Here is a 27,615-nt window from a genome sequence, read left to right as displayed (position 1 = left end):
TGGTTCCTGGAGCAGTGGTGTAATAGTCTGTATCTGCTTTACATTGTATACGGGGCTACGGAAACATGGCCGCCGCCGCTGACACTCCGGACCTCAGCTCTGCCTCTAGTGACGAGGAAGGGTCTGTTTACTGTACACGTGACTGGTTACTGCTGTGACCCCGGAAGTAGATGCGTGCGTTGCCTGGACACGGAAGCGGAAGTGCGGGCTGTGCGCTTCGGAGCTGGAGCAGCCTCGCAGGTGAGCTAATGGCTGCGGATCAAATTGGCAGATCACCAGATATCGGGCGATAGTTGCAAGAGCTGTACAGCGACCCTAAACTCTTAACTGCAGGAAAACAAAGTGCAGTGTCCCCGGAGCAGCAGAGCGTCACTGTTATCTCCATCATATCACACGTCTGGACCTCCTACCCACTTATCACCATGTACAAGACCTCTGCTTGCTGCAAATGAATGGGAACATTCCTCATTACAGCCATTCCTGCGCTTCCCACAGCTGAGGGTTTGTTACATTGTACCCGGTCTTCACTGAATACCATGGACTGATACATTGTAATGGACTGTTGGGGAGCCTTGTGCTGCTAATGTAAGCCAGTGTACCAAACCCTCAGCTGTGAGACGGGACAGAATAGAATCGTTTCCATTCACTGACTGCAAACAAAGATCCTGTAAATATTGTGCAGATGGAACAAGATGAGTGTCCCAGCTTCAGATTGGACACCGATATTGATATTCATGACTGATCTCCATCTGCTTCTTATCACAGGTTTCTCTTCTCAGTGGGACGGTGAAAGAAAGAGGACAGCAAGATGGGGCGAAGATCCACGTCCTCCACCAAGAGTGGGAAGTTCATGAATCCCACAGATCAGGCCCGTAAGTCACATATACTGAGCATGAGCCTGCGAGAGTGCAGCTCCGGAGTATAATTCAGGATCAGTAATGTATGTACACCGTAACTCCACCAGCAGAATAGTGAGTACAGCTCTGGAGTACAATACAGGATATAACTCAGGATCAGTACAGGATAAGTAATGTATGTGCACAGTGACTGCACCAGCAGAATAGTGAGTGCAGCTCTGGAGTATAAGGCTATATGTCCACGAGAGAATGTTGCTGCGGATTTTTCTGCATGAAAATCCGCGGCTTTCCCGCAAAATCCGCACCTTTTCAAAGGTGCGGATTTACCGCGGAATTGCCGCGGATTTTGGTGCGGATTTTTTTTTTTTTTTAGGCTAAGGCTATGTGCCCACGCTGCGGAAAATGCGTGGATTTTTCCGCGGATTTCTCGCTGAAAAGCCGCGGATTTTCCGAAAATCTGCAGCAGCGGCACTTCCCAGCCATTTCTATGACTTTTTGGAAATGCTGTGCCCATGCTGCGGATTTTTCCGCGGCGGATTTGGTGCGGATTTTGATCCGGAAAAATCTGCAACATATCAATTATTGTTGCGGATTTTGATCCGGATTTTGGCTTCAGAATTGGGGGAAAAAAAAAAAATCCGCACCAAAATCCGCGGTAAATCCACACCTTTGAAAAGGTGCGGATTTTGCGGGAAAGCCGCGGATTTTCATGCAGAAAAATCCGCAGCAACATTCTCTCGTGGACACATAGCCTAATACAGGATGTAACTCAGGATCAGTACAGGATAAGTAATGTATGTACACAGTGACTCCACCAGCAGAATAGTGAGTGCAGCTCTGGAGTATAATACAGGATGTAACTCAGGATCAGTACATGGTAAGTAATGTAATGTATGTACAGTTAGGTCCAGAAATATTTGGACAGTGACACAAGTTTCGCGAGTTGGGCTCTGCATGCCACCACATTGGATTTGAAATGAAACCTCTACAACAGAATTCAAGTGCAGGTTGTAACGTTTAATTTGAAGGTTTCAACAAAAATATCTGATAGAAATTGTAGGAATTGTCACATTTCTTTACAAACAATCCACATTTTAGGAGGTCAAAAGTAATTGGACAAATAAACCAAACCCAAACAAAATATTTTTATTTTCAATATTTTGTTGCGAATCCTTTGGAGGCAATTACTGCCTTAAGTCTGGAACCCATGGACATCACCAAACGCTGGGTTTCCTCCTTCTTAATGCTTTGCCAGGCCTTTACAGCCGCAGCCTTCAGGTCTTGCTTGTTTGTGGGTCTTTCCGTCTTAAGTCTGGATTTGAGCAAGTGAAATGCATGCTCAATTGGGTTAAGATCTGGTGATTGACTTGGCCATTGCAGAATGTTCCACTTTTTTGCACTCATGAACTCCTGGGTAGCTTTGGCTGTATGCTTGGGGTCATTGTCCATCTGTACTATGAAGCGCCATCCGATCAACTTTGCGGCATTTGGCTGAATCTGGGCTGAAAGTATATCCCGGTACACTTCAGAATTCATCCGGCTACTCTTGTCTGCTGTTATGTCATCAATAAACACAAGTGACCCAGTGCCATTGAAAGCCATGCATGCCCATGCCATCACGTTGCCTCCACCATGTTTTACAGAGGATGTGGTGTGCCTTGGATCATGTGCCGTTCCCTTTCTTCTCCAAACTTTTTTCTTCCCATCATTCTGGTACAGGTTGATCTTGGTCTCATCTGTCCATAGAATACTTTTCCAGAACTGAGCTGGCTTCATGAGGTGTTTTTCAGCAAATGTAACTCTGGCCTGTCTATTTTTGGAATTGATGAATGGTTTGCATCTAGATGTGAACCCTTTGTATTTACTTTCATGGAGACTTCTCTTTACTGTTGACTTAGAGACAGATACACCTACTTCACTGAGAGTGTTCTGGACTTCAGTTGATGCTGTGAACGGGTTCTTCTTCACCAAAGAAAGTATGCGGCAATCATCCACCACTGTTGTCATCCGTGGACGCCCAGGCCTTTTTGAGTTCCCAAGCTCACCAGTCAATTCCTTTTTTCTCAGAATGTACCCGACTGTTGATTTTGCTACTCCAAGCATGTCTGCTATCTCTCTGATGGATTTTTTCTTTTTTTCAGCCTCAGGATGTTCTGCTTCACCTCAATTGAGAGTTCCTTAGACCGCATGTTGTGTCTGGTCACAGCAACAGCTTCCAAATGCAAAACCCACACCTGTAATCAACCCCAGACCTTTTAACTACTTCATTGATTACAGGTTAACGAGGGAGACGCCTTCAGAGTTAATTGCAGCCCTTAGAGTCCCTTGTCCAATTACTTTTGGTCCCTTGAAAAAGAGGAGGCTATGCATTACAGAGCTATGATTCCTAAACCCTTTCTCCGATTTGGATGTGAAAACTCTCATATTGCAGCTGGGAGTGTGCACTTTCAGCCCATATTATATATATAATTGTATTTCTGAACATGTTTTTGTAAACAGCTAAAATAACAAAACTTGTGTCACTGTCCAAATATTTCTGGTCCTAACTGTACATAGTGACTGCACCAGCAGAATAGTGATTCCAGCTCTGAAGTATAATACAGGATGTAACTCAGGATCAGTACATGGTAAGTAATGTAATGTATGTACACAGTGACTCCAGCAGAATAGTGAGTGCAGCTCTGAAATATAATACAGGATTACTAATCTCACTATAGCTCTGAATATGGGAGCTCCACAGGTTGAGGCTGGTAGTTATAAAGTGTTTCTATATAGTGGAGTCAGAGTTGGATTTCTCCTGTTGGATGTGACTAGGATGTCTGTACTGATCATTTGCTCTCTTCTCCTCTCTATAGGAAAGGAGGCGAGGAAGAGGGAGCTGAAAAAGGTGAGGACTTGTCACCAGTGACTGCAGCCATTTTCAGCCTCTTGTTTTGCGTCTGACGTCCTGCGGATGATGAGACTCTTCTGTGCAGTACAAGCTTTGGGTACACTCTGAGTTCAGCTCTGTGGTATATGTTGGTGATTAAGGTGTTATTTCTTTGCTTGTTTCCCTTGTAGAACAAGAAGCAGAGGATGATGGTGCGGGCGGCTGTGCTGAAAATGAAAGACCCAAAGCAAATTATCCGAGACATGGAGAAGCTGGATGAGATGGGTGAGCGCGGTCTCCAAATCCATGGATTAAATCAGTGTGTGTGTGTGTGGGGAGGGGGTCTGACTGATTAATATAAAGGGAATACAAAAACTTAGCCACAGGTCCATTGTTTGCATGACATCACGATCTACGAGGGATCTAAAACCGTGCTCATCCAGAGCCTCTTGTTTCATGACTCTACATAAAACCCAAACCGAGTGTGTCGATTCCTGCAGGCACCATGCACTGAAGAAATCTATTTTTTTTTTTTTTTTTATAGAATTTAACCCCGTGCAGCAGCCACAGCTGAACGAGAAAGTTCTCAAAGACAAAAGGAAGAAGCTGAGGGAGACATTCGAGCGCATTCTGCGTCTGTACGAGAAGGAGAACCCCGAAACCTACAAAGAATTGCGCAAAATCGAGCTGGACTATGAGCACAAGAGGGCGCAGCTCAGCCAGTACTTCGATGCTGTTAAGGTGGGGGCGTCTCCGTATTTGTAAAGCTAAAAAGTTCTGCAGTTTTCTAAGACTTGTGTTTTGCGACTCCCTATTTTCAAGATCTATTTGCTGTAAATTGGAGAACCTAAAATCCAAGGCGTGAAATCCAGGGGGATGTAATAGTTTGTTTCCCTTTAAGGCTATGTGCCCACGGGACAATGTACCCGCGGATTTTGCCGCGGAAAACCTGCGGATATTCCTGGATTTTCTAGATTAATCCACAGGTTTTCGCAAGTACAGACACTCCCCATGTTATCCTATGGGATTTGGGGAGTGCTGTATCCATGCTGCGGTATGTGCGGCTGCGGAAAATGCTGCGGATGTCTCACAGGCGCACATAACTGCATGTCAATTATTCATGCAGAAATATCTGCGGAATTCCCGCTCCTCCACTATGGAGTTAGAATTCAGGAATTCTGCACAAAATCGGCACGGTTTCCGCAGGTTTACCGCAACAACTCTGCAGCAATGGATAGCTGCGGATTCCGGGGAGCTGCTGCGGGAAACCTGCGGACAAACCTGCTGCAAAATCCGCGGGTACGTTGTCTCATGGGCACAGAGCCTAAAGCTCTGCTAGTAATCTAGAAAATCTGATAATCCAGATCTGTGAGAACCAGTGAGGAGTCTGGATATAGAAAAGTACTGGACTATTCTGGGTTAAGTTGACTTGAGCCTAAGATCATTTGATCACTTATTTTGTATGTTTGAATTGTAGTGTATAGAGAAAATCATGGTCTCCTATGAAGCTTGGCTTCAAGATGGGCATCACAGAGGGCAGCAATGGGGAATTCATCAACCCATGGCTGCTATGACAATACATTACACCCCTATGGCTATGTTTAAATGATGCTATTGGTGATCAACAGCAGGCAGTAGCATTTAAATGGTTAAACAGCAAGATGCCAGCCGTGTTTATCAGTCGGCATCTTACAGGTATGGTGCAGGCTCAGCACCTGAGGCTGCTTCAGGCAACAACTTGTCAAGTACCAGTGCGTCTACTACATCTGGGTGTCTGCCCCAAAAATGGTGCACGACAGAGTACACTGTGACTCTATCTGCACCATTATAGTCATTGGCCTGTCAGTGCATACGTTCGAATCCCGTTTTGTGGGGAATTCGGAGGGAGACCCCACGGGACCACTGAGTGAGGAGGGGAACGCAGTGTGAAGGCGGCCTTATTTTTATCGCACCGTGAACGTCATAAAAGATCAGAAATCAATAGCGGCATTGGGGTTTTTTACCCCTCGATTTTCAGTAAATGATGTGTTAGTGAATGGAGTGCATCAAAGCTATAACTTGTACTGAATAAAAGAGGCTTCACATGGCTGTAGAGAAGGAAACCTAAAGACGTTACGGCCCTGGGGAAAAAAAACAGGTGAAAATAAAAAAATTGACTGGTTCTTAATGGGTTAACCCATTTACGACCGGCCGATTTTTCGCTTTCCGTTTTTTTTTTCGCCATTCTTTTTCTGAGAGCCGTAACTTTTTTATTTTTCAGTCAATATGGTCATGTGAGGGCTCATTTTTTGCGGGACGAGTTGTACTTTTAAATGAAACAATAAGTTTTACCATATAGTGTACTGGAAAACGACAAAAAAATTCCAAATGCAAAAAAGTGCAAAAAAAGTGCGATAGCACTATTGTTTTTGAGATATTTTATTCACTGTGTTCACTGTATGGTAAAACTGATGTGTGGGTACGATGCCTCAGGTCAGTGCAAGTTCGTAGACCTCAAACATGTATAGGTTTACTTTTACATAAGGGGTTAAAAAAAAAATCGGACTTTTGTCTGAAGAAAGTGGCGCACGATTTACGCCATATTCCGTGACTCGTAGGGTTCTCATTTTTAGGGATCTATGGCTCAGCGACGACTTATTTTTTGCGTCATGAGCTGACGTTTCTAAGGGTACCATTTTTGCACAGATGCACCGTTTTGATCGCCTGTTATTGCATTTTGCGCAAAAGTTGTGGCAACAAAAAAAGTTGGCGTTTGGAATTTTCTTGCCACTACGCCGTTTACTGATCAGATTAATTGATTTTATATTTTGATCGGGCATTTCTGAACGCGGCGATACCAAATGTGTGCATATTTTTTATTTTTTTAACCCTTTAATTTTCAATGGGGTAAAAGGGGGGTGATTTGAACTTGTAGGTTTTGTTTTTTTTTTTATTTTTTAAAACTTTTTTTTTTATTTTATTTTACTAGTCCCCCTATAGGGTGCTATAGCGATCAGCAATCCAATCGCTCTGCCCTATCTGCTGATCACAGCTGTAAACAGCAGATACGCTCACTTTCTGCTTCACTCGGCTCCGGGCCAAGTGAAACTGAAAGTAGTTCATGTCTAGCACAGGAGTCATGACATGACCCTGTGCTACCATGACAACTACCGGAAGTCGCGTGATCACGTCACGTGACTTCCGGCATGGGGCGGTAAGTAAAACTTTACCGCGATTATAATGGCGCTGTCACATACTGACAGCGCCATTACAGGGGTTAAACGGCACGAGCAGATAACGATTTTGCTCGTGCCTAGCAGGCACACATCTTAGCTGTGAAAATCAGCTGAGATGTGTGCTGATCGCGGCAGACCGCAGGCAGTAACGTTATGACCGCTAGGACGTAATATTACTGCCCGCGGTCGTTAAGGGGTTAAGCATTGAATCCAGTTATAGCTACACATCAGCAGCTCCCAGATTGGACTGATACACTGTAACAAACCCATCAGCTGTGTAAACCACCACCTTCCAGGACAGATGACATGAAGCAGAGTTATTGAGGGATTCTTCCAGGCTCCTACTAAGTGTTCTCTGTTATCAGCTGTCCAATACATCAGTAACATGTTGTGTTTCTATCTGCAGAATGCGCAGCACGTGGAGGTGGAGAGCATCCCCCTGCCGGACCTGCCACACGCTCCGTCTAATATTCTGATCCAGGACATCCCCCTCCCCGGAGCACAGCCGCCCTCCATCCTGAAGAAGACATCTGCCTATGGGTGAGTGTAATAACACGATTGTCCTTCACTCTACAGAGTCCTCCAACCGCCATACTGTAACGCTGATCTACAATCCTAGACCCCCCGGACGTGGTATCGCCATGCCGTTCCCCCCAGGACATGGGGTCCCTCGTTTACCTCCAGGGAAGAAGCCTCCTGGGCCCCCGCCCGGTCCTCCCCCACCACAAGTGCTGGTGATGTACGGGCGCAGGGTCGGGTTTGCTTTGGAGAATATAATGAGAAGAAGAGAGGATGAGAGGTACAGTCCTGAGGGAGGTGAGTGCCACTATTGGGGTCCCTTCTGATGGGGGGGATGTAGTAGACACTCCATTGCTCTGTCTCCAGTTTTCCTCTAGTACAGTATATATAATGTGTTGTGGCCTCCGTTCGGGGGCTGCTTCACCCTTTCTAGATGGGGTCAATTTTTATTTTTGTGCTTTCATACTTGCAGGCCTGTTTCTGCCAAGGGTCATTAATTTATTTACCTATCGACATTGCCGTACCGTGGCTCGTTTTTTCACAGAATCACTTGTGATTTTTAATGACACCATTCACCTTCTCTTTATTGAAATACCCAGAGCGGTGAGATGGGAGGTGTGACACAAATACGCCATTGTCTTTTGGGTTTGCTTTGCTTTGCACGGTAGATATGACCCAGGCTTTATGGGAGTACAAAGATGACAGCGATCATCCGCCATTGGGTTCCCAAAAGTGTCCCACCATTATTGCACAACTTCCATGGCACGGCAGAGATTGTCTGCAGCATTGAAGTGGTTAAACAGCAGCGATAAGAGCTTGCTCCGATCTCTGCTGTTGCAGGCATATGCTAAATAACGCTGCTTCTGAGCCCACTGTATACACCCACCCCCAAAATAGGGTGTACATTTTATATCAAGAGTCCACCAGGGGCTATCCCACTGTAGATCAGGCTCATGTTGCATCTGCAATTTTGTTGTGTAGTGACCACTAATGGTGAAGTGTAGTATTACATGTTTCCATTGACATGAGTTGCCTGGGTCCACTCTGCCCTATAGAGAGGGTTTGAGAGGTGTGTATAAGTATTGATAGTGGTTACCCCCGTTAATAGATCCTGTCTCCCCCATGTGGCACCTGTTTGCATATGCGATCATTTCTACATCCCGACCCTCTGACGCTCTCATATCTTCAGGGCTGAAAAGTCACCATGACGTCTCCAGCTCCAGTGAGGATGAGGACTATCCCAATGACATGGAGCAGGATAAGGAAGATGAAGGCAGCAGCGACGAGGACAGCGACAGCAATCAGTCAGACGGCCGGGATAGTGACAGCGCGGAGTTCTCTCAGCGGGATGATGACAAGAAAGGTGGTGGGGACAAGAAGGCGGCAGGTGAGTCACATCACTCATCAGTCCGAGGATAAGGTTATGCTTATTCTGTGGTCTGTATTAGGGTTTAACCCTTTATAGTATGTAGAGACAAACACAGAGAGAATACAGCTTCCCGGAGAAGGTAAGATGAAATGTGGGGCTTGGGGTAACCTGGTCCAGCTCCCAGGTGAACAAAATAAAAAATGAAAAAAATTAAACAACCGACATGGGTTAATATATGTCTGTGTATGTATGTATGTACGTGTATATATATATATATGTGTGTGTGTATATATATATACAGTACAGACCAAACGTTTGGACACACCTTCTCATTCAAAGAGTTATGTTTATTTCTTTGTCGCTCTATTGGGAGACCCAGACAATTGGGTGTATAGCTACTGCCTCCGGAGGCCACACAAAGTATTACACTTAAAAGTGTAAGGCCCCTCCCCTTCTGCCTATACACCCCCCGTGGGATCACGGGCTCCTCAGTTTTCATGCTTTGTGCGAAGGAGGTCAGACATCCACGCATAGCTCCACTGTTTAGTCAGCAGCAGCTGCTGACTATGTCGGATGGAAGAAAAGAGGGCCCATACTAGGGCCCCCAGCATGCTCCCTTCTCACCCCACTTTTGTCGGCGGTGTTTGTTAAGGTTGAGGTACCCATTGCGGGTACGGAGGCTGGAGCCCACATGCTGCTTTCCTTCCCCATCCCCTTAGGGCTCTGGGTGAAGTGGGATCTTATCGGTCTCCAGGCACTGAGGCCGTGCTCCATCCACAGCCCCTGGGAATCTGCTGGACATGGAGCTGAGTATCCTCAGGGACATGGCCCTGCTACGTTGAGGTACTCTGTGTCCCCATGAAGGGGACCGCGCACAGACACACGGCAGCACTGCTGGGTGTGTTAGTGCGCCAGGGATGGCGGCGCTGCCCGCACTGGTGCCATCGCACACTACAGCGTGCTGGGTGTGTTAGAGTATTGAGGGACTGCCGCGCTAACCGCCGCTGCCATTTTTATCTCAGGCGCGGCTGGGACTTGTGGTGCGCCGGGGACTTCCGCGCCGACCAGGGCTTATATGCCGGGCCGCGCTTATCACTCTAGTCCCCGGCTTTTGCGGCCTACTCTCACTTCGTTACCGCCCACTGGCCTGCCAGTCAGGGTAAGGGCGTGACGCTGCACAGCACGGCAGCGCTGAGAGATGGAGCATGCTTTGCATACTCCACCCCTCTCACTGTACACAGTGTGAAACCGGATTCCCGCACTTTCTGGGGCACGCCCACGGCCTCCTCCTCTACACAGGACGCCGGCAGCCATTCATGTCAGTTTTTTCTGTGACTGAGAAAAGAGACAAGTTTGGGAAGACCCTGGCAGGGATTCTGGTGGTCACACACCCGCTGTGACCGGGCGGTAAGCAGCACCTGTGGTGCTGACCCCACTAGTGCCGAAATGCACATATAGATATATGCTTGTACGCTATACATTGCACTGTTCGGTCGCACTTTTGTATTTTGGCTATATACCCTCCTTGATGGTCGGGGGAGATAACAGCATATCGTCTGTGAAAAACAAGGGTGCAAAAGCACAGGTTTTTCTATGCAGCCTGTACAGCATGTACGGCTATACTGCCGGCAGGTTCCACGGACCCCAATTGTATGCAATGCACGGCCCTTGTGGAACTTACTCAGCCGGAGTCTCTGCTAATGGTCCAGGTGATGGGGATGGAGTTTGCAGTATTTACTTCATTTACTTCAGACTTTCTGAGACTATGGCTAACATACTAGAAGCCTTGCAGTCCAGACCGGTCCCTCAGACCATGGGCTCTGTTGATTCATTGCCCCTGGTCCCCCCCCCCCCCCCCAGTTGGTACAACAAGGTGCTCCTGGAGTGTCTCAGGGATCCCAGGGTGAGGGGTCTGACTCGGACCGCAGTCCCAGACCCCCTAAGCGACCTCGCTGGGAGCATCCCTCGACGTCACCGCATCATTCAGGGTCTCAGCATGGGGACTCTCTCTATGATAAGGCGGAGGTATCTGATCAGGATTCTGATCCTGAGAACGTTCTCTACCTGGATACACCTGATTGTGACACCGTAGTGAACGATCTTACGGCGTCCATCAATCATATGTTGGTTATTTCTCCCTCAGCTCCTACGCCTGAGGAGTCAGCTTCTCAGCAGGAGAAGTTCCGTTTCAGGTTCCCCAAGCGTACATGGAGTACGCTTTCTGGATCACTCTGACTTCAGGGAGGCAGTCCAGAACCACCAGGCTTGTCCAGATATCGTTTTTTCAAAACGCCTTAAGGATACACGTTATCTCTTCCCTTTTGACCTTGTCAAGGGCTGGGTTCAGTGTTCCAATGTGGACCTCCTATCTCCAGCAGCTAAATCCTTAGTTGCAGTGGAAGATATGGCTTCACTCAAAGATGCCACTGACAGACAGATGGAGCTCTGGTTGAAATCCATCTATGAAGCTATTGCCGTGTCTTGGCTCCAGCTTTCGCAGCCGTCTGGGCGCTCCAAGCGGTCTCAGCGGCTCAAGCGCAAATTGAAGCAGTCACACGTATGTCTGCGTCGCAGGCTGCGTCTTTAACGTCTCAAACGTCAGCGTTTGCGTCATACGCCATTAATGCTGTCCTGGACTCGGCGAGCCGGAAGGCGGTTGCGTCCGACAATTCAGTGGTAATACGCAGAGCCTTGTGGTTGTGGGAATGGAAGGCAGATTCTGCTTCCAAAAAAGTGCCTAACCAGTTTGCCATTCTCTGGAGACCGCTTGTTTGGTGAGCGACTGGATGAAATCATCAAACAATCCAAGGCAAAGGATACATCCTTTCCTCAGGCTACACCGATCATACCCCAACAGAGGAGGGGACAGTCGAGGTTCGGTCCTTGCGGGGCGCAGGCAGGTCCAATTCTCCTCGTCCAAAAGGCCTCAGAAGGATCAGAGGAACTCCGACGCGTAGCGGTCTAAATCACGCCCTAAAAAGACTGCCGGAGGCGCCGCTACCAAGGCGGCTTCCTCATGACTTACGGCCTCCTCACACCGCATCCTCGGTCGGTGGCAGGCTCTCCCGCTTTTGCGACACCTGGCTGCCACAAGTAAAAGACCGTTGGGTGAGAGACATTTTGTCTCATGGTTACAGGATAGAGTTCAGCTCTCGTCCTCCGACTCGATTCTTCACAACATCCCCGCCTCCCGAGCGAGCCAAGGCTCTGCTGCAGGCGGTGGGCATTCTGAAGGCAGAAGGAGTGGTGGTCCCGGTTCCTCTTCAGCAACAGGGTCACGGTTTCTACTCCAACCTGTTTGTGGTTCCAAAGATGGACAGGTCCTTCTGTCCTGTTTTGGACCTAAAACTGCTCAACAAACACGTAAGGACCAGGCGGTTCCGGATGGAATCCCTCCGCTCCGTCATCGCCTCAATGTCCCAAGGAGATTTCCTAGCATCGATCGATATCAGGATGCTTATCTCCACGTACCAATTGCTCCTGAGCATCAGCGCTTCTTGCGCTTCGCCATAGGAGACGAACACCTTCAGTTCGCGGCACTGCCGTTCGGCCTGGCGACAGCCCCAAGGGTTTTCACCAAGGTCATGGCTACAGTAGTTGCGGTCCTCCACTCTCAGGGTCACTCAGTGATACCCTACTTAGACGATCTGCTGGTCAAGGCACCCTCTCAAGAGGCATGCCAACACAGCATCTACGTTACTCTGGAGATTCTACAGAGTTTCAGGTGGATCATCAATTTTCCTAAGTCAAATCTGACACCGGTCCAATCGCTGACATATCTTGGCATGGAGTTTTCTTACTCTTCCAGCGATAGTGAAGCTTCTGCTGGACAAACAGCGTTCACTACAGACAGGGGTACAATCACTCCTTCAAGGTCGGTCACACCCCTTGAGGCGCCTCATGCACTTCCTGGGGAAGATGGTGGCAGCAATGGAAGCAGTCCCTTTCGCGCAGTTTCACCTGCGTCCTCTTCAATGGGACATCCTACGCAAGTGGGACAGGATGCCGACGTCCCTAGACAGGAACGTCTCCCTCTCTCAAGCAACCAAAGCTTCCCTTCGGTGGTGGCTTCTTCCCACCTCATTATCGAAAGGGAAACCTTGCCTAACCCCGTCCTGGGCGGTGGTCACGACGGACGCGAGTCTGTCAGGGTGGGGAGCGATCTTTCTCCACCACAGGGCTCAGGGTACGTGGACTCAGCAAGAGTCCTCACTTCAGATCAATGTTCTGGAGATCAGGGCAGTGTATCTTGCCCTAAAAGCGTTCCAGCAGTGGCTGGAAGGCAGGCAGATCCGAATTCAGTCGGACAACTCCACAGCGGTGGCTTACATCAACCACCAAGGTGGGACACGCAGTCGGCAAGCCTTCCAGGAAGTCCGGCGGATTCTGCTGTGGGTGGAAGCCACAGCACCCACCATATCCGCAGTTCACATCCCGAGCGTAGAAAACTGGGAAGCAGACTTTCTCAGTCGCCAGGGCATGGATGCAGGGGAATGGTCCCTTCACCCGGACGTGTTTCAGGAGATCTGTTGCCGCTGGGGGATGCCGGACGTCGACCTAATGGCGTCTCAGCACAACAACAAGGTCCCGGCATTCATGGCGCGGTCTCACGATCACAGAGCTCTGGCGGCAGACGCCTTCGTTCAGGATTGGTCGCAGTTTCAACTCCCTTATGCGTTCCCTCCTCTGGCACTGTTGCCCAGAGTGTTACGCAAGATCAGGTCCGACTGCCGCCGCGCCATCCTCGTCGCTCCAAAATGGCCAACGAGGTCGTGGTACCCGGATCTGTGGCATCTCACGGTAGGCCAACCGGGGGAACTATCAGACCGACCAGACTTGCTGTCTCAAGGGTCGTTTTTTCCTTCTGAATTCTGCGACCCTCAACCTGACTGTGTGGCCATTGAGTCCTGGATCCTAGCATCTGCAGGGTTATCTCAAGGGGTCATTACCACTATGAGACAGGCCAGAAAACACACATCTGCCAAGATCTACCACAGAACGTGGAAGATATTCTTATCTTGGTCCTCTGCTCAGGGAGTTTCTCCCTGGCCAATTGCCTTGCCTACTTTCTTTCCTTCCTGCAATTCGGTTGGAAAAAGGTTTGTCGCTCGGTTCCCTTAAGGGACAAATCTCAGCGCTCTCTGTATTTTTTTCAGAAGCGCCTAGCAAGACTACCTCAAGTACGCACGTTCCTGCAGGGGGTTTGCCGCTTAGTCCTTCCTTACAAACGACTGTTAGAACCCTGTGATTTGAACAGGGTGCTGATGGTTCTGCAGAAACCACCATTCGAGCCTATGAGGGATTTTTCTCTCTCACGCCTTTCGCAGAAAGTGGTTTTCCTAGGGACAGTCACTTCACTTCGGAGAGTGTCTGTCGGGGCAGCATTGTCGTGCAAAGTCCCCTTCCCGGTGTCTCACCAGGTCAAGGGGTTCTGCGTCCGGTTCCGGAATTTCTCCCTAAGGTGGAATCCCCCCTTTCATCTCAATCAGGGTATCCGTACCCTCTGTTTGTCTTCATCCAGTTCACCAATGTGAAAAGGATTTGCACTTGATTAGATCTGGTGAGAGCACTCAGACTCTTCATCGATCGTACGGCGTCCCTGCGCCGCTCGGAAGCACTCTTGTCCTTGTCGCTAGCCAGCGTAAAGGGTTGCAGGCTTCCAAATCAAGACTGGCTCGGTGGTTCAAGGAACCAATTCTCTAGCTTATCGTGCTGCTGGCCTTACGGTTCCCTCAGGGCTGAAGGTCCATTCTACCAGAGCGGTGGATGCGTCCTGGGCTTGAGGCACCAGGCTACGGCTCAGCTTGTGTGTCAGGCGGCTACCTGGTCCAACCTCCACACTTTCACGAAACACTGTCAGGTGCATACCTATGCTTCGGCGGATGCCAGCATAGGCAGACGAGTTCTTGAGGCGGCGGTTGCCCACCTGTAGAAAGGGGCCGTTTTACGGCTCTATTACGAGGTATTATTTTACCCACCCAGGGATTGCTTTTGGACATCCCAATTGTCTGGGTCTCCCAATAGAGCGACAAAGAAGAAGGGAATTTTGTTTACTTACCGTAAATTCCTTTTCTTCTAGCTCTAATTGGGAGACCCAGCACCCGCCCCTGTTTTTTTTTTGTATACACATGTTGTTCATGTTGAATGGTTTCAGTTCTCCGATATTCCTTCAGATTGAATTTGCTTAAACCAGTTTATTGGCTTTCCTCCTTCTTGCTTTTGCACTAAAACTGAGGAGCCCGTGATCCCACGGGGGGTGTATAGGCAGAAGGGGAGGGGCCTTACACTTTTAAGTGTAATACTTTGTGTGGCCTCCGGAGGCAGTAGCTATACACCCAATTGTCTGGGTCTCCCAATTAGAGCTAGAAGAAAAGGAATTTACGGTAAGTAAACAAAATTCCCTTCTTTCATGACTCTGAAAATTGTAGATTCACATTGAAGGCATCAAAACTATGAATTAACACATGTGGAATGAAATACTTAACAAAAAAGTGTGAAACAACTGAAAATATGTCTTATATTCTAAGTTTTTCAAAGTAGCCACCTTTTGCTTTTACTGGTTTGCACACTTTTGGTTGGAGCCACAGATTGAGGGAGATTATCAGTGGTCTTGTATGTCGTTCATTTTCTCATTATTGCTCCCACAGTTGATTTCGTCACACCAAGCTGCTTGCCTATTGCAGATTCGGTCTTCCCAGTCTGGTGCAGGGCTACAATGTTTCTGGTGTCCTTCGACAGCTCTTTGGTCTTCACCATAGTGGAGTTTGGAGTGTGACTGTTTGAGGTTGTGGACAGGTGTCTTTTATACTGATAACAAGTTCAAACAGGTGTCATTACTACAGGTAATGAGTGGAGGACAGAGGAGCCTCTTAAAGAAGTTACAGGTCTGTGAGAGCCGTAAATCTTCAGATACAGGGCATCAAATTGGAATATTTAGCTTGTAGTAAATGCTTTTAAATAAGATGTAATGAAGGTGAAACAATCCTTGTGAGTAGCTCGATGCCTGGCATACCGCCAGGGAACACTGCTCCTGATACAGATCAGCGACTTATAGCAATCAACATATAATAAATCCCTCCAGATAGATGGACGGCACGCCGCCAAGGAAAGCCTCCCCCCGGCCTGAAAGGTGAGCACTTACCATGTGATAAGCAAATGTCAGTAACGGAAACACAGCCAACTGAATCAATTCCCATGAAAAGTTCACATGCCATAGAAATAGCCGCGAGCAACAAAATATATATTGTATTTTTTCCAGCACCCATGACAGCACCACGAGAGAGGGGATCCGCCCTTCAAGAACAGGAAACCTCCAGGATAAAAAGGGGCGGTACCTCTCCCCGCATCAGTTGGTTTCCTGTCCTTGAACAGGGAGCCTCCAGAGATCCAGGATGGTCCTGTTGGGCCGAAGATTCAAAACCGTCGCCCAGCCGGCTGGCTCTGGCAGCGGCATGGGTCCTGCTGCGGTCGGCTGAGGTGCCGTGGAGCTGCCGCAGCGGACCCACGGGGGTCGGGCCTGCGTGCGGCACACCATCCTCCGGTGACGCCAGGACGGATTCCAGGCGCGAGGACGTGGTGTGGAGCCTGCGGGGACCAGGTAAGGTTTGGTCGACCGCAAGTGCTCTCCCGCCGCAACAAACCCACGGGGGTTCCATCTGCGCGTGGACTCCCTCCCTCCCCCCCCCCCCTCTCCTTCCCACCGGCGCCAGGGGCTGTGATGGAGGTGGCTGCTTTTGCGCTTCCCTGCGGTGGCGTCCTCGTGGCTGCTGCTACGCTTCCCTGCGGTGGCGTCCTCGTGGCTGCTGCTGCGCTTCCCTGCGGTGGCGTCCTCGTGGCTGCTGCTGCGCTTCCCTGCGGCTGCTGCGCTTCCCGGCGGCGGCGTCCTCGTGGCTGCTGCTGCGCTTCCTTGCGGTGGCGTCCTCGTGGCTGCAGGCCCACGGGGCATGTACCTGTTTCTTTGGCCTCACCTGTGACTAGCGGAGCCTACCAGCAGCAAGTCTGAGGACTCGCCCCAGCAGCCCACGGGGGCTATGCCTGTGAATGTCAGTGTCTCCCACGCTCCAATGCTGCAGGAGCAGTGACGCTGTCTTACCGGCCTAGAGGTCAGTGGTGGTGTCCCACAGTGTGCTTCAGGGCCTCACTAGTATCTGCCCGGCCACTCCGGGTGATTGGGCAGGAGAGACAATGGGGGACGCCATCTTGAGGATGGCCGCTGCCGCATGGGGTGTGTGTGTGCGCGCAGGCGCGGGATCTTCTCTGGGTTCTCGCATGACGCTCAGCTGACGTCACCTCCCGGAAGAGACACCGGCTGTGTGCTGAGACTCGGCTGCAGTGAGATGAACTGAAGGTTCACCCCCGCCGGTGGAATACGGCTGTCCCCGTGCTGCTGGAAACAGCTTCCAGGGTTGCATGTGGCCTGCGGGCCTGGTGTTGGAGACCCTTGGTGTGGGTCGGCCTCCGCATTAGCGACATGGCTCCTATAACGTTATGGGTTTGACTCCGTTCTTGCAGACTGCTATGTACACGGTAACAGCTCCGTGTTGACAGCTGGGGGACAGAGGGAGCTGGTTGCTGGCAGTTGCTGCACTCATATGGCTCTTGTCGGTCGCGCTCAAATGACTGGTAACCCTTTAGATGTGAGCATTCATGTCATTCAAAAAAAAAAAAAACAAACAAAGGGGGCTCACTGCGGCAACCTCCAGTTCTGCTCCTACCAGACAGCGCAGGCTGGCGCGCAGTTGGGGCAGTGTGATTGCAAGCCTCAACGCGGAGGGGTATACTAGCTCATGTGATTCTCTGGAAGGATTGGCACCTGGTCCAATTAGTGGAGTCTAAACTCCGGCAGGACCGACGCCCAGAGCCTGCAGGGGAGATTGATCAGATGCCATCATTCCTCCTACCCCAGTTCCGCCTCTGCATCAGGGTGGTAAGTGACCTTCATGAAAGTTCACTTTGTTCAGAGCCACTCTTGCCTGTTTTTGGGGCGGACTCAATGGATACACTTCAATACCTGGACCACGCTCCCTTTAATCAGGAGATGTCTGATACCTGGTCTCAGAAGTGGTGCCAGAAGGGTATTGAGCACAACCTCTCAGGTGAGGACTTGGATTAGGGCTGTCAAGCCCGATGTTGGCTTGACAGTTTTGCAGCGTCATGGCCTTCGGAAATTCAGGCCTGCCTTCCCTGGTTATGGAGACTGTCAGGTCAGAGGGTGAGTGGAATTCTTCAGCTTCCCCATCAATGTCTGACAGTATCTCGGGTTGTTCAGACTTCTCGATGGAGAACAATGTGACACTAGTTACTGTGGTCGGGCCCGCTATGGGCATCCCTGAAGTGGCACCCAAGAGATGTCTCGATTTAGTATGTTGTGGCCTAGAAGAGGGAACCCGTGATGCCTCCCGGTTGTTGATAATGTATGGTCCCTCATTGCTATATAAGGGGCACAGGCGGATAGGCAAAGTTCAGCCCAGCCTGCCCTTTGAGGAAGCAGCTTGTTCCTTCTGTCGCAGGGCCCCTTAAGCTGACTGTCGCTGCTCTCAGGTTTTCAAATAGTCATCGGCCGCTCTAGGCTGCTTGTGCCTGCCCTTGTTAGCTCACAGCGGCTCTACAGTTGAGACTGGACAAGTAATGGCTGAAGGGATTGGGGGGGCACTTCCCTATTCTGTGAAAATGAGGGAGGTAAGGACTTACAGCGTTCTAGGATGGAAATAACGCCACTTCCTCAAATACCTGGGAATTTTCAGCTGGGGCTTACAACAGCTAATGAAGCTGCTTCCACAATGGAGTCCCTGGCAGTATGAGTTGACCGCTTCAAGGTTAGGCTATGCCTGAGAGCCCCTAGACGGATCATGTCCCCACTCCTCTTCTCACAAGGAGCGGCAGCGTTCCTTTTAGACTCATCTGCGGCCTCACCCAGACTGGCAACCAGTTTTCTCGTGGTAAACCTGTTTCGGAATAGTGTCCGGGAGGTCCAGTATGAAACATTTATTCCCGGCGGTCACATACCCGTAGTGAATCTGACGGATGCATACTATCATGTCCAGTTCGACGTCGTTTAGTGTTCCTCAGAGTAGCCTGTTTATGGAAGGAAACGTTCGACGTTTCCGGTATGCAACATTTCCAAGGGATGTCGATGGGCTGGGAATCTTCGCAAGATTTTCAGACGTTACAGTGCAGAGAAGTGCTTATCTTCCCTTACCTCGGCAACTTCTTGTTTGGTGGCAGGCCTGCCTGTCATCGTGCCGCCTTTCTGCGGGAGGGTGTTCTTCCTGCTCACACGGAAAAGGCTCATCCACTAGGAGACTCAGGATTGTGTCCAAGGACAGTCCTAATTTTCTTTTTTATGGCTTACTTCGATTCAGAAGTTCGGGTATTTCATCTTCCGGTCCTAATAGATCCGGCACCAGAGGCACCAAGGTGTCCCTCAAAGGTGCTATGTCCCTTCAGGGTTCCCTTACATCCGCCATTGCGACTGTTCGGTGGGACTGGGCGCCCACGGTAGTACCCTTCAGTGGGACATATTGGGGACTCAAGCAATTGTTGAGGATCATTGACCAAGTGCTTGCGCTCCGGCACATTCGAATCCCTACATTGCTGGTTGAACCGGTGAAGTAATGAAACACGCTTCAGATGTCCTGAGATCCTAAGGTGCTTGCTTTTGCCGCACATCTTCAAAAAGGAGCCCGCCTTTGGGGTCACCTGTTCTGCGGTGTGTGGTCTGGAAGCGAATCCCATGGTTTGTTTTCTTTTCTTTTCTTAAAAATTGCCAGGATATGGCTGGTTGTAGACTGAGCGGTGGGCTGGTCCCTACCCTCCCTGTCTGGTCGTCAGTTCCTGTATGGAGAAGAGTAATCGGTTTGGACTGTTTCGGCAGCGGCCGGTTGAGACGGGGGATGGGTCCTCCGTCAGTCCATCGCCACTTCGCTATACGTTGCCTGTGTTCTGATAATAGACCTCTTTGTGACCTGAAATAAGGTTCACTGGTTCTGTTCTCTATATCCTCGGGATCGGCCTCATGTGGTGGACGCCCTGCTGTTCGAATGTAGATGTGACCTTGTTGTACCTGTCCACTCATAGCCTGTTTCCAGCCATGTTGCAGAAAATCCTGGAGAACAGGGCTGTGATGATCCTGATAGCGCCATTTTTTGCCAGATTACCATGATTCTATTCCCTGGTAACTTGTCGTTCTCCAGGCCGGGGGTCCTACTGGTCCTCCTCACTCAGGTTCCAGATCTTCACCCCCTGTCAGGCATATTGCATCTTACAGTGTGGTCTTTTTTGAAAGGTCACCTTACGACTCAGGGTTTTCTCTTGTTCTTGTCCCTACTCTTCTTCGCAGTAGTAAGCCGGTTGGAAAAAAAAAAAAAGGGGCCTGGACAATATTCTTGTCTTCCAAGGGTGAGCCCTGATGGACCGACGACTGTTGCGGTAATCTTTAGAGTTTTTCCGGAAGGGGTTGACACTGGGTCTGTCATTGCGTTCACCAAGAGTTCTAATATGGGCCCTTGCTACCTGGTACTATTGTGTCCAGTCTGGAGTCCGCTGGCCTCCCGGTTCATTCGGGTATGGTCTGGCCCTCTGCGCAATGTATCTTGCCCCCTTTGGGCCTTATTCTCGTTCTATCTGCCCTGAAAAAGCCCCATTGATCCCTTGGAGTCCATGTTATTAACTACTCTGCCTCTGAAACTGACTTCCTGACACCGTCACATCGGCTTGTAGGGTTAGTGACTTCCAGGCCCTATCTTAGTTCCACCATTACTCAGCTTTCAAGGATAAGGTGTCCTGAAACCTGCCCCTCCTTGCCTCCTGATAGTACGTCATGTTTTCTTCATTCAAAAGGGAATTGTTCTTCCATCCTTTGGGATAATCGGCAAGATCAGGAAGGGGAGGGGGGGGCCATTTGCTGGACATTAGCGGTTCCTTATGGAATATCTGTCTGCAGCAGAGGCAGGTCCGGTTGTTTTCTTTCAGGGTGATAGCTAGACGCTCAAGGCTTCTAAATCCACTTGGTGGGTGGATCTGCGCAGCCACTTCTTCGTCTGCTCGGCTTGTGGTAGGTATGTGCCTGTAGGTCTGAAAGTTCCCTGCACAAGGGCAATGCCATCTCCTGGGCTGCAAGATCGTATGTCACCTTTGAGCAGCTTGTCAGGGGCCACGTAATCTTCCCCTTTCACTCGCTATAGGCACTATAAGTTGGCCTTATCCTTGCTGGCTTCACCGGGGGAGCTCGGTTCTGTGATTTTCCCCCCCTTGGCTTATTCCTCTATCTATGTAATTCTCTCGTGGTGCTGTCATGGGTGCTGGAAAAATACGTAATTACTTACCGGTAATGTGTTTTTTCTGAACCCATGACAGCACCCTTACATTCCCTCCCTGCATGTGGATAATTGGCTGTGTATTAGCTGCACGGGGTTCATGTTGGTGCTGGTTATGTTATAATGTTGTTTCCTCCGGAGGTCCTTTCATGCTCTGCAAACCAACTGATGCGGGGAGAGGTACCGCCCCTTTTTATCCTGGAGGTTTCCTGTCCTTGAAGGGCGGATCCCCTCTCTCGTGGTGCTGTCATGGGTTCAGAAAAAACACATTACCGGTAAGTAATTACGTATTTTCGGATTATAAGACTCCCTTTTCCTCCCTTGGGAGGAAAATGAAGGGTGCGTCTTATAGTCCAAATGTATCTTACTGGGCGGTGGGGGAGCGGGGGCACAGGAGGCAGGGCAATGCTGCAGCGGCTGTGCTGCAAGCGCTGTGTTGCTGGGGCTGTGGGCGCTGTGTTGCTGGGGCTGTGGGCGCTGTGTTGCTGGGGCTGTGGGCGCTGTGTTGCTGGGGCTGTGGGCGCTGTGTTGCTGGGGCTGTGGGCGCTGTGTTGCTGGGCCTGCGGGCGCTGTGTTGCTGGGCCTGCGGGCGCTGTGTTGCTGGGCCTGCGGGCGCTGTGTTGCTGGGCCTGCGGGCGCTGTGCTGCTGGGCCTGCGGGCGCTGTGCTGCTGGGCCTGCGGGCGCTGTGCTGCTGGGCCTGCGGGCGCTGTGCTGCTGGGGCTGCGGGCGCAGTGCTGCTGGGGCTGCGGGCGCTGTGTTGCTGGGGCTGCGGGCGCTGTGTTGCTGGGGCTGCGGGCGCTGTGTTGCTGGGGCTGCGGGCGCTGTGTTGCTGGAGCTGTGGGCAGTGAGGGCTTCAAAATAGGGGCGTCCACAGTCGGCGTGTGCACAGATGGAGCCCTCAGCTGAAGATCTCATCTGCGCATGCGCCGCCTCGGACCCATTGATCTCCCAGCAGTGGATTTAAGGAAAATGGCGTCCAGAGGTGGCGCGTGCGCAGATCAGGTCTCAGCTTGTCATTGAGCCGATAGCTCAATCTGCACACACACTGACTTCGGGCGCCATTTCTTTGAAGCCCGCAGCCCCAGCAAAACAGCGCCCGCAGCCCCAGCAACACAGCGCCCCAGCAACACAGCGCCCGCAGCCCCAGCAACACAGCGCCCGCAGCCCCAGCAACCGCATCTAGGACACCCACTGCATCGGGACACTGGGACATCCGCAGCATCGCTCTGCTCCGCCACTGCCTTCTGTGACCCCGCTACACCACTGCTGCTGCCCCACCCGGTAAGAGACCACTGGTTTATAAGACGGACCTTTTTGTTTGTTTTTTGGGGGGGTTCTCTAAATTTGGGGTGCATCTTATAAACCAAAAAAATACGGTACATAATTTTTTTTTGCATAATTATGTATATATTTTGTTGCTCCCGGCTATTTCTATGGCATGTGAACTTTTCATGGGAATTGATTCAGTTGGCTGTGTTTCCGTTAGTGACATTTGCTTATCACATGGTAAGTGCTCACCTTTCAGGCCGGGGGGAGGCTTTCCTTGGCGGCGTGCCGTCCATCTCTCTGGAGGGATTTATTATATGTTGATTGCTATAAGTCGCTGATCTGTATCAGGAGCAGTGTTCCCTGGTGGTATGCCAGGCATCGAGCTACTCACAAGGATTGTTTCACCTTCATTACATCTTGTTTGAAAGCATTTACTACAAGCAAAATGTTCCACTTTGATGCCCTGTATCTGGAGGAGATTTTTTCCCTGGTGGCATGGGGGGCATGTGGTGGAGTTTTTGTATGATGGAGCTATTATGTATTCAGGATACCTTTGGACTTACAGCTTTTAAGACTGCACTGAAGCGATTGTTTCCAATGAGTGTTTTTTCGATATTTTTCTATGCATTTCTTATGTGTTATGTGCATCAGAACAAAGCACAGATTTCCACTGGTCTAATGTCCATTCCTTGTGTTCTTTTGCCCAAACAAGTCTCTTCTGCTTGTTGCCTGTCCTTAGCAGTGGTTTCCTAGCAGCTATTTCACCATGAAGGCCTGCTGTACATAGTCTCCTCTTAACAGTTGTTCTAGAGATGTGTCTGCTGCTAGAACTCTGTGTGGCATTGACCTGGTCTCTAATCTTAGCTGCTGTTAACCTGCGATTTCTGAGGCTGGTGACTCGGATAAACTTATCCTCCACAGCAGAGGTGACTCTTGGTCTTCCTTTCCTGGGGTGGTTCTCATGTGACCCATTTTGATGGTTTTTGCCACTGCACTTGGGGACTTTCAAAGTTTTCCCAATTTTTCGGACTGACTGACCTTCATTTCTTAAAGTAATGATGGCCACTCATTTTTCTTTATTTAGAATTTATATTATGGCAAGAAAAGAGCAGCTAACAGTCTATTCAGTAGAACTATCAGCTGTGTATCCACCAGACTTCTGCACAACACAACTGATGGTCCCAACCCCATTTATAAGACAAGAAATCCCACTTATTAAACCTGACAGGGCACACCTGTGAAGTGAAAACCATTACCGGTGACTACCTCTTGAAGCTCATCAAGAGAATGCCAAGAGTGTGCAAAGCAGTAATCAAAGCAAAAGGTGGCTACTTTGAAGAACCTAGAATATAAGACATATTTTCAGTTGTTTCACACTTTTTAGTTAAGTATTTCATTCCACATGTGTTAATTCATAGTTTTGATGCCGTCAATGTGAATCTACAATTTTCAGAGTCATAAAAATAAAGAAAACTCTTTGAGAAAGTGTGTCCAAACTTTTGGTCTGTACTGTGTGTGTGTGTGTATATATATATATATATATATATATATATATATATATATATATATACACCCAAGTTGGTTGTTTTTACTTTATATGCATGTTTGTCATGGTTAAGTGCACGCTGTTGCTTGAAACGCGTTAATGTTAGTCATGGCTTGAGATTGCATGATGTTTTGTATTGTTTTTTTCATTAGTTTTTTAATCTACGGCATGTTCTGGACTATTTGCTCTCCTCATTTCTTTACAGTATGTGCATTGCTACTCTATATTAACATGAAGCGTCTTCTCCTCAGGTCACAGCGTGCGATTTGCTGATGCTCCAGAAAAGTCTCACAAGAAAAAGAAGAAAAATGTCAAAGATCTGACTCCACTGCAAGCCATGATGTTACGTATGGCCGGTAAGTCCACCTCCTTACCACTGAAGACTAAGATGGCTTGGGTCACACTACTTTTCCAGTCTCCTGAATAGCAGATGTACCTCGTGTAAACATGGTTCCTTCTCGGAAAGTTCATCTGTTGTCTATAGAGTCAGGAGGATCCGTTTGTCATTAATCCACAGGTCAAGAGGTCACAGAAGAAGACGAGGATCATGAAGCCGAAGAGTATTCCTCATCTTCCTCATCAGAGGAGGAGTCGGGCTCCGAGGACGAGCAGCAGAACGAAGAGCCCAAAACCGAATCTGCAGAGAGCAGCTCTTCCTCCGCACCAATCACTGTACCTCCACCTGTTACCGTCCCACCACCACCCCTGCAGATGCCACCATCCATCATGACAGGGCCACCACCTCTGGGTCCGCCTCCAGTTCCACCACTCCGACCACCAGGACCCCCAACAGGAATGCCACCAGGACCACCACCAGGTAATATATGAGTGAAAGGAACAAGACATCGACGTATCCTCAGATGACAACTTAAGACGCTAATATAACCAGTGTATTCTGTCTATTTTAGGTGCACCCCCATTCTTAAGACCCCCAGGCCTCCGGGGTCCTCCACCACGATTATTACCCCCAGGACCTCCACCTGGCCGTCCTCCAGGGCCACCTCCAGGTCCTCCACCTGGCCTGCCACCAGGTCCACCACCTCGTGGACCCCCACCGCGACTACCCCCTCCAGCACCTCCAGGTATATTTTTATTATTGGGTGTGGGTCTTTGCAGTCAGTAGGACACACTGCCTGCATGGTTCCCCATGAATCAATATGTCAGATGACCATGTACTGTATACTGTGACGTCAGTGTCCAATCTGGTCATGTGACCCCAGTAATGTAATAAGACGAAGACGTACGTGAGACATTCATTTACCTTTGTGATCTCTTATGCTCCTGTCTGCAGGTATGCCTCCTCCTCCACGTCCCATGATGCGTCCTCCCATGGTTCCTCCTCCTGGCACTGTACCCCCAGGTCTTTACCCTCCAGCAGCACTGGCAAATCCCGGGGTGCTGAGTGCACCCCCCAGCTTGATACAAAGACCCAAGTCAGACGATGGAGGCGCCACCATTGAGAAGAAAGCTACCGCCACCATCAGCGCCAAACCTCAGATTACAAATCCTAAGGCCGAAGTGACTCGGTTTGTACCCACTGCCCTGCGAGTGCGCAGAGAAAATAAAGGTGCCCCAGCTCCGTCACCCGCCAAGAAGCAAGAAGAGGAAGTGGTCCGGCCGGTAGTGAAAACGGGTCCCAAGGCTGGAAACCCAATGCCCGTGCAGACCAAGGACGATATGTATGAGGCGTTCATGAAAGAGATGGAAGGGCTGCTATAGGCCGGGTAGGGAAATGTACTCTGAAGTCGCCCTCTGGGCTCGCCATCCGTGCCCACCTCATGCCCGGGCACCCTGTGCTCCTGTCGAGCTGACGCCCTCATATTGGGATTACTGCAGATTGTAGTCCGGTTCTATGTTCTCTCCAGATCAGATGCCGTTTAGGTCCATTATGTCGACCATTTACATTTATTTTTCATGTCTTGGTATTAAATGTGTGATTTAAACAACGTGGCCCTGTGTGCGGCTCTGTGGGCTGGGCAAACACTTATGGATAAAGGTCCAGCTCCGTGCGCAGCTGCGTCCTACGTCCTACCAGGAGCACACATGCTGGGACCACCACGTTTTGCGCAGCTGGCAGTGACTATGCTTTAAAAGCCCAGGTGTGTGTGCTGATCAAATACAGGGCTTGGCCATCAATAGGTTAATAAATTACCGTACTTTTTGTGTTATAAGATGCACCCCAAATTTAGAGGGAAAAAAATATGGGTCTGTAGGATAATCCAGTTGTGTCTTACTGGAGGGGGTCGGTAGCAGTGGTGGAGCGGAGTCACAGGAGGCAGGGGCAGTGCTGGAGTAGGGCGATGCTGCAGGTGTCCCAGATCTTCGCTGCAGGCACTGTGAGGCAGGAGGAGCATCTAGAAACTGTCCGCGGAGTGGGCTTCAAAGGAATGGCGCCTGGACTCGGCGCATGTGCAGATGGAGCTCTCGGCTCAATAACAATCCGAGATCTCATCTGCGCACGCACCACCTTCGGGCGCCGCTTTCCTTAAGTCCGCTGCAGGGAGATCAATGGGCCGGAGGCGGCGTGTGTGCAGATGAGATTATGAGCCGAGAGCTCCATTTGCGCACGCGCCGACTCCGGGCACCATTATTTGAAAAAAGAATAAAACAGGAGAGCCAGCACATAATGTGCACTGCACTAAAATTCCAAACTGTACTTTTTAATAAAACTAGAGATTTTTGGCAAAATTGATTGATTGAAAAGCACCAGGTAAGCGCTGCTAAGAACAGTTCTACTTTTTCATATGTGAGGCCGTATGGCACATTTTATATAAAAAATATTTTAGAGTAGGACTGCCCCAATGAGATTTGCCGTGATGTGGCGGGGTAGCTCAAGAAATTGCAATTTCTTCATCGTTCCTTATGGGAGACCCAGACCATGGGTGTATAGCTTCTGCCTCCGGAGGACACACAAAGTACTACACTAAAAGTGTAGCTCCTCCCTCCGAGCATATACACCCCCTGGATGACAAATCTAACCAGTTCAATGCTTTGTGTTCAGGAGGTCACACACACACATGCATTCTCTGAATTTTGATTTTTGATTTCAAAGATTTGGAAGAAAAGCGGGTCCAGTCTGGACTCCCAGCATGTCCCTTCTCACCCCACTGTGTCGGCGGTGCTATTAAGGTTGATTTTACAAGGCTGGAGCCTTCACATGCCGCGCTCCTTCACCATCCCCTGAGGCTCTGGCTTGAAGTGGGAGCCATCACGGTTCTCACTGCTTTGCAGGAGACCGGTCTCCATCCGCAGCCCTTTCAGGATCCTGCCGGACGGAGCGCTCACCCCCCAGGAACCAGGCACCTGCGTCTCACAAGCTAAGTACTGAGACGTTATTACCACAGAAAGTGATCTTTCCAGGGGTCCTTTGTACTTTATATATTGGGGAGAGTGTGTTATATGACTGTGTTAACATTTCCGGCCGGTTCTCCAGTTTTCACTGGAGAACCGCGCCAATGGTGCCTGGCCGCATGTTTAAATCTAGGCCCCGGCTTCGCCTGAGGCCTAGTTTCGTTTTCACTGCCCCTGCATGTCAGTCATGCAGAGGGACAGTGCGGCTCCGCCCAGCGGCTGTTCAGCACAGGGAACGGACACTCCTCACTGAGGAAAGATTCCCTCCCCTGTATACCTCATTTGCCCGCTCTCAGAGTAGGCCC

At 49.8% G+C, this 27,615-nt stretch overlaps 1 protein-coding gene across 1 annotated transcript; it reads left to right on the top strand.

Moving 5' to 3' along the window:
• The first annotated feature begins 143 nt into the window (after positions 1–143).
• Positions 144–25,905, top strand: WBP11 (WW domain binding protein 11). Its single transcript, XM_075321626.1, has 12 exons — positions 144–240; positions 766–872; positions 3,713–3,744; positions 3,918–4,011; positions 4,271–4,467; positions 7,348–7,481; positions 7,561–7,757; positions 8,650–8,847; positions 24,211–24,315; positions 24,477–24,776; positions 24,868–25,041; positions 25,251–25,905. Exons 2-12 carry the CDS (start codon positions 809–811, stop codon positions 25,676–25,678), a joined length of 1,923 nt encoding a protein of 640 aa, XP_075177741.1. The 5' UTR covers positions 144–240; positions 766–808; the 3' UTR covers positions 25,679–25,905.
• Positions 25,906–27,615: the final 1,710 nt, after the last annotated feature.

This window comes from Anomaloglossus baeobatrachus, chromosome 8 (genome assembly GCF_048569485.1).
Source record: "Anomaloglossus baeobatrachus isolate aAnoBae1 chromosome 8, aAnoBae1.hap1, whole genome shotgun sequence".
NCBI classification, from domain to species: Eukaryota; Metazoa; Chordata; class Amphibia; order Anura; family Aromobatidae; genus Anomaloglossus; species Anomaloglossus baeobatrachus.
Note: the sequence above shows the minus strand (reverse complement) of the source record. Positions and strands in the feature narration are given on the sequence as shown.

Coding starts and splice junctions, on each gene's coding strand:
- WBP11 (XM_075321626.1), top strand. CDS start 809: ATGGGGCGAAGATCCACGTCCTCCACCAAGAGTGGGAAGTTCATGAAT. Junction 4,012..4,270: donor GGAGAAGCTGGATGAGATGG/GTGAGCGCGGTC, acceptor TTTTTTTTATAG/AATTTAACCCCGTGCAGCAG. Junction 7,482..7,560: donor AAGAAGACATCTGCCTATGG/GTGAGTGTAATA, acceptor CTACAATCCTAG/ACCCCCCGGACGTGGTATCG.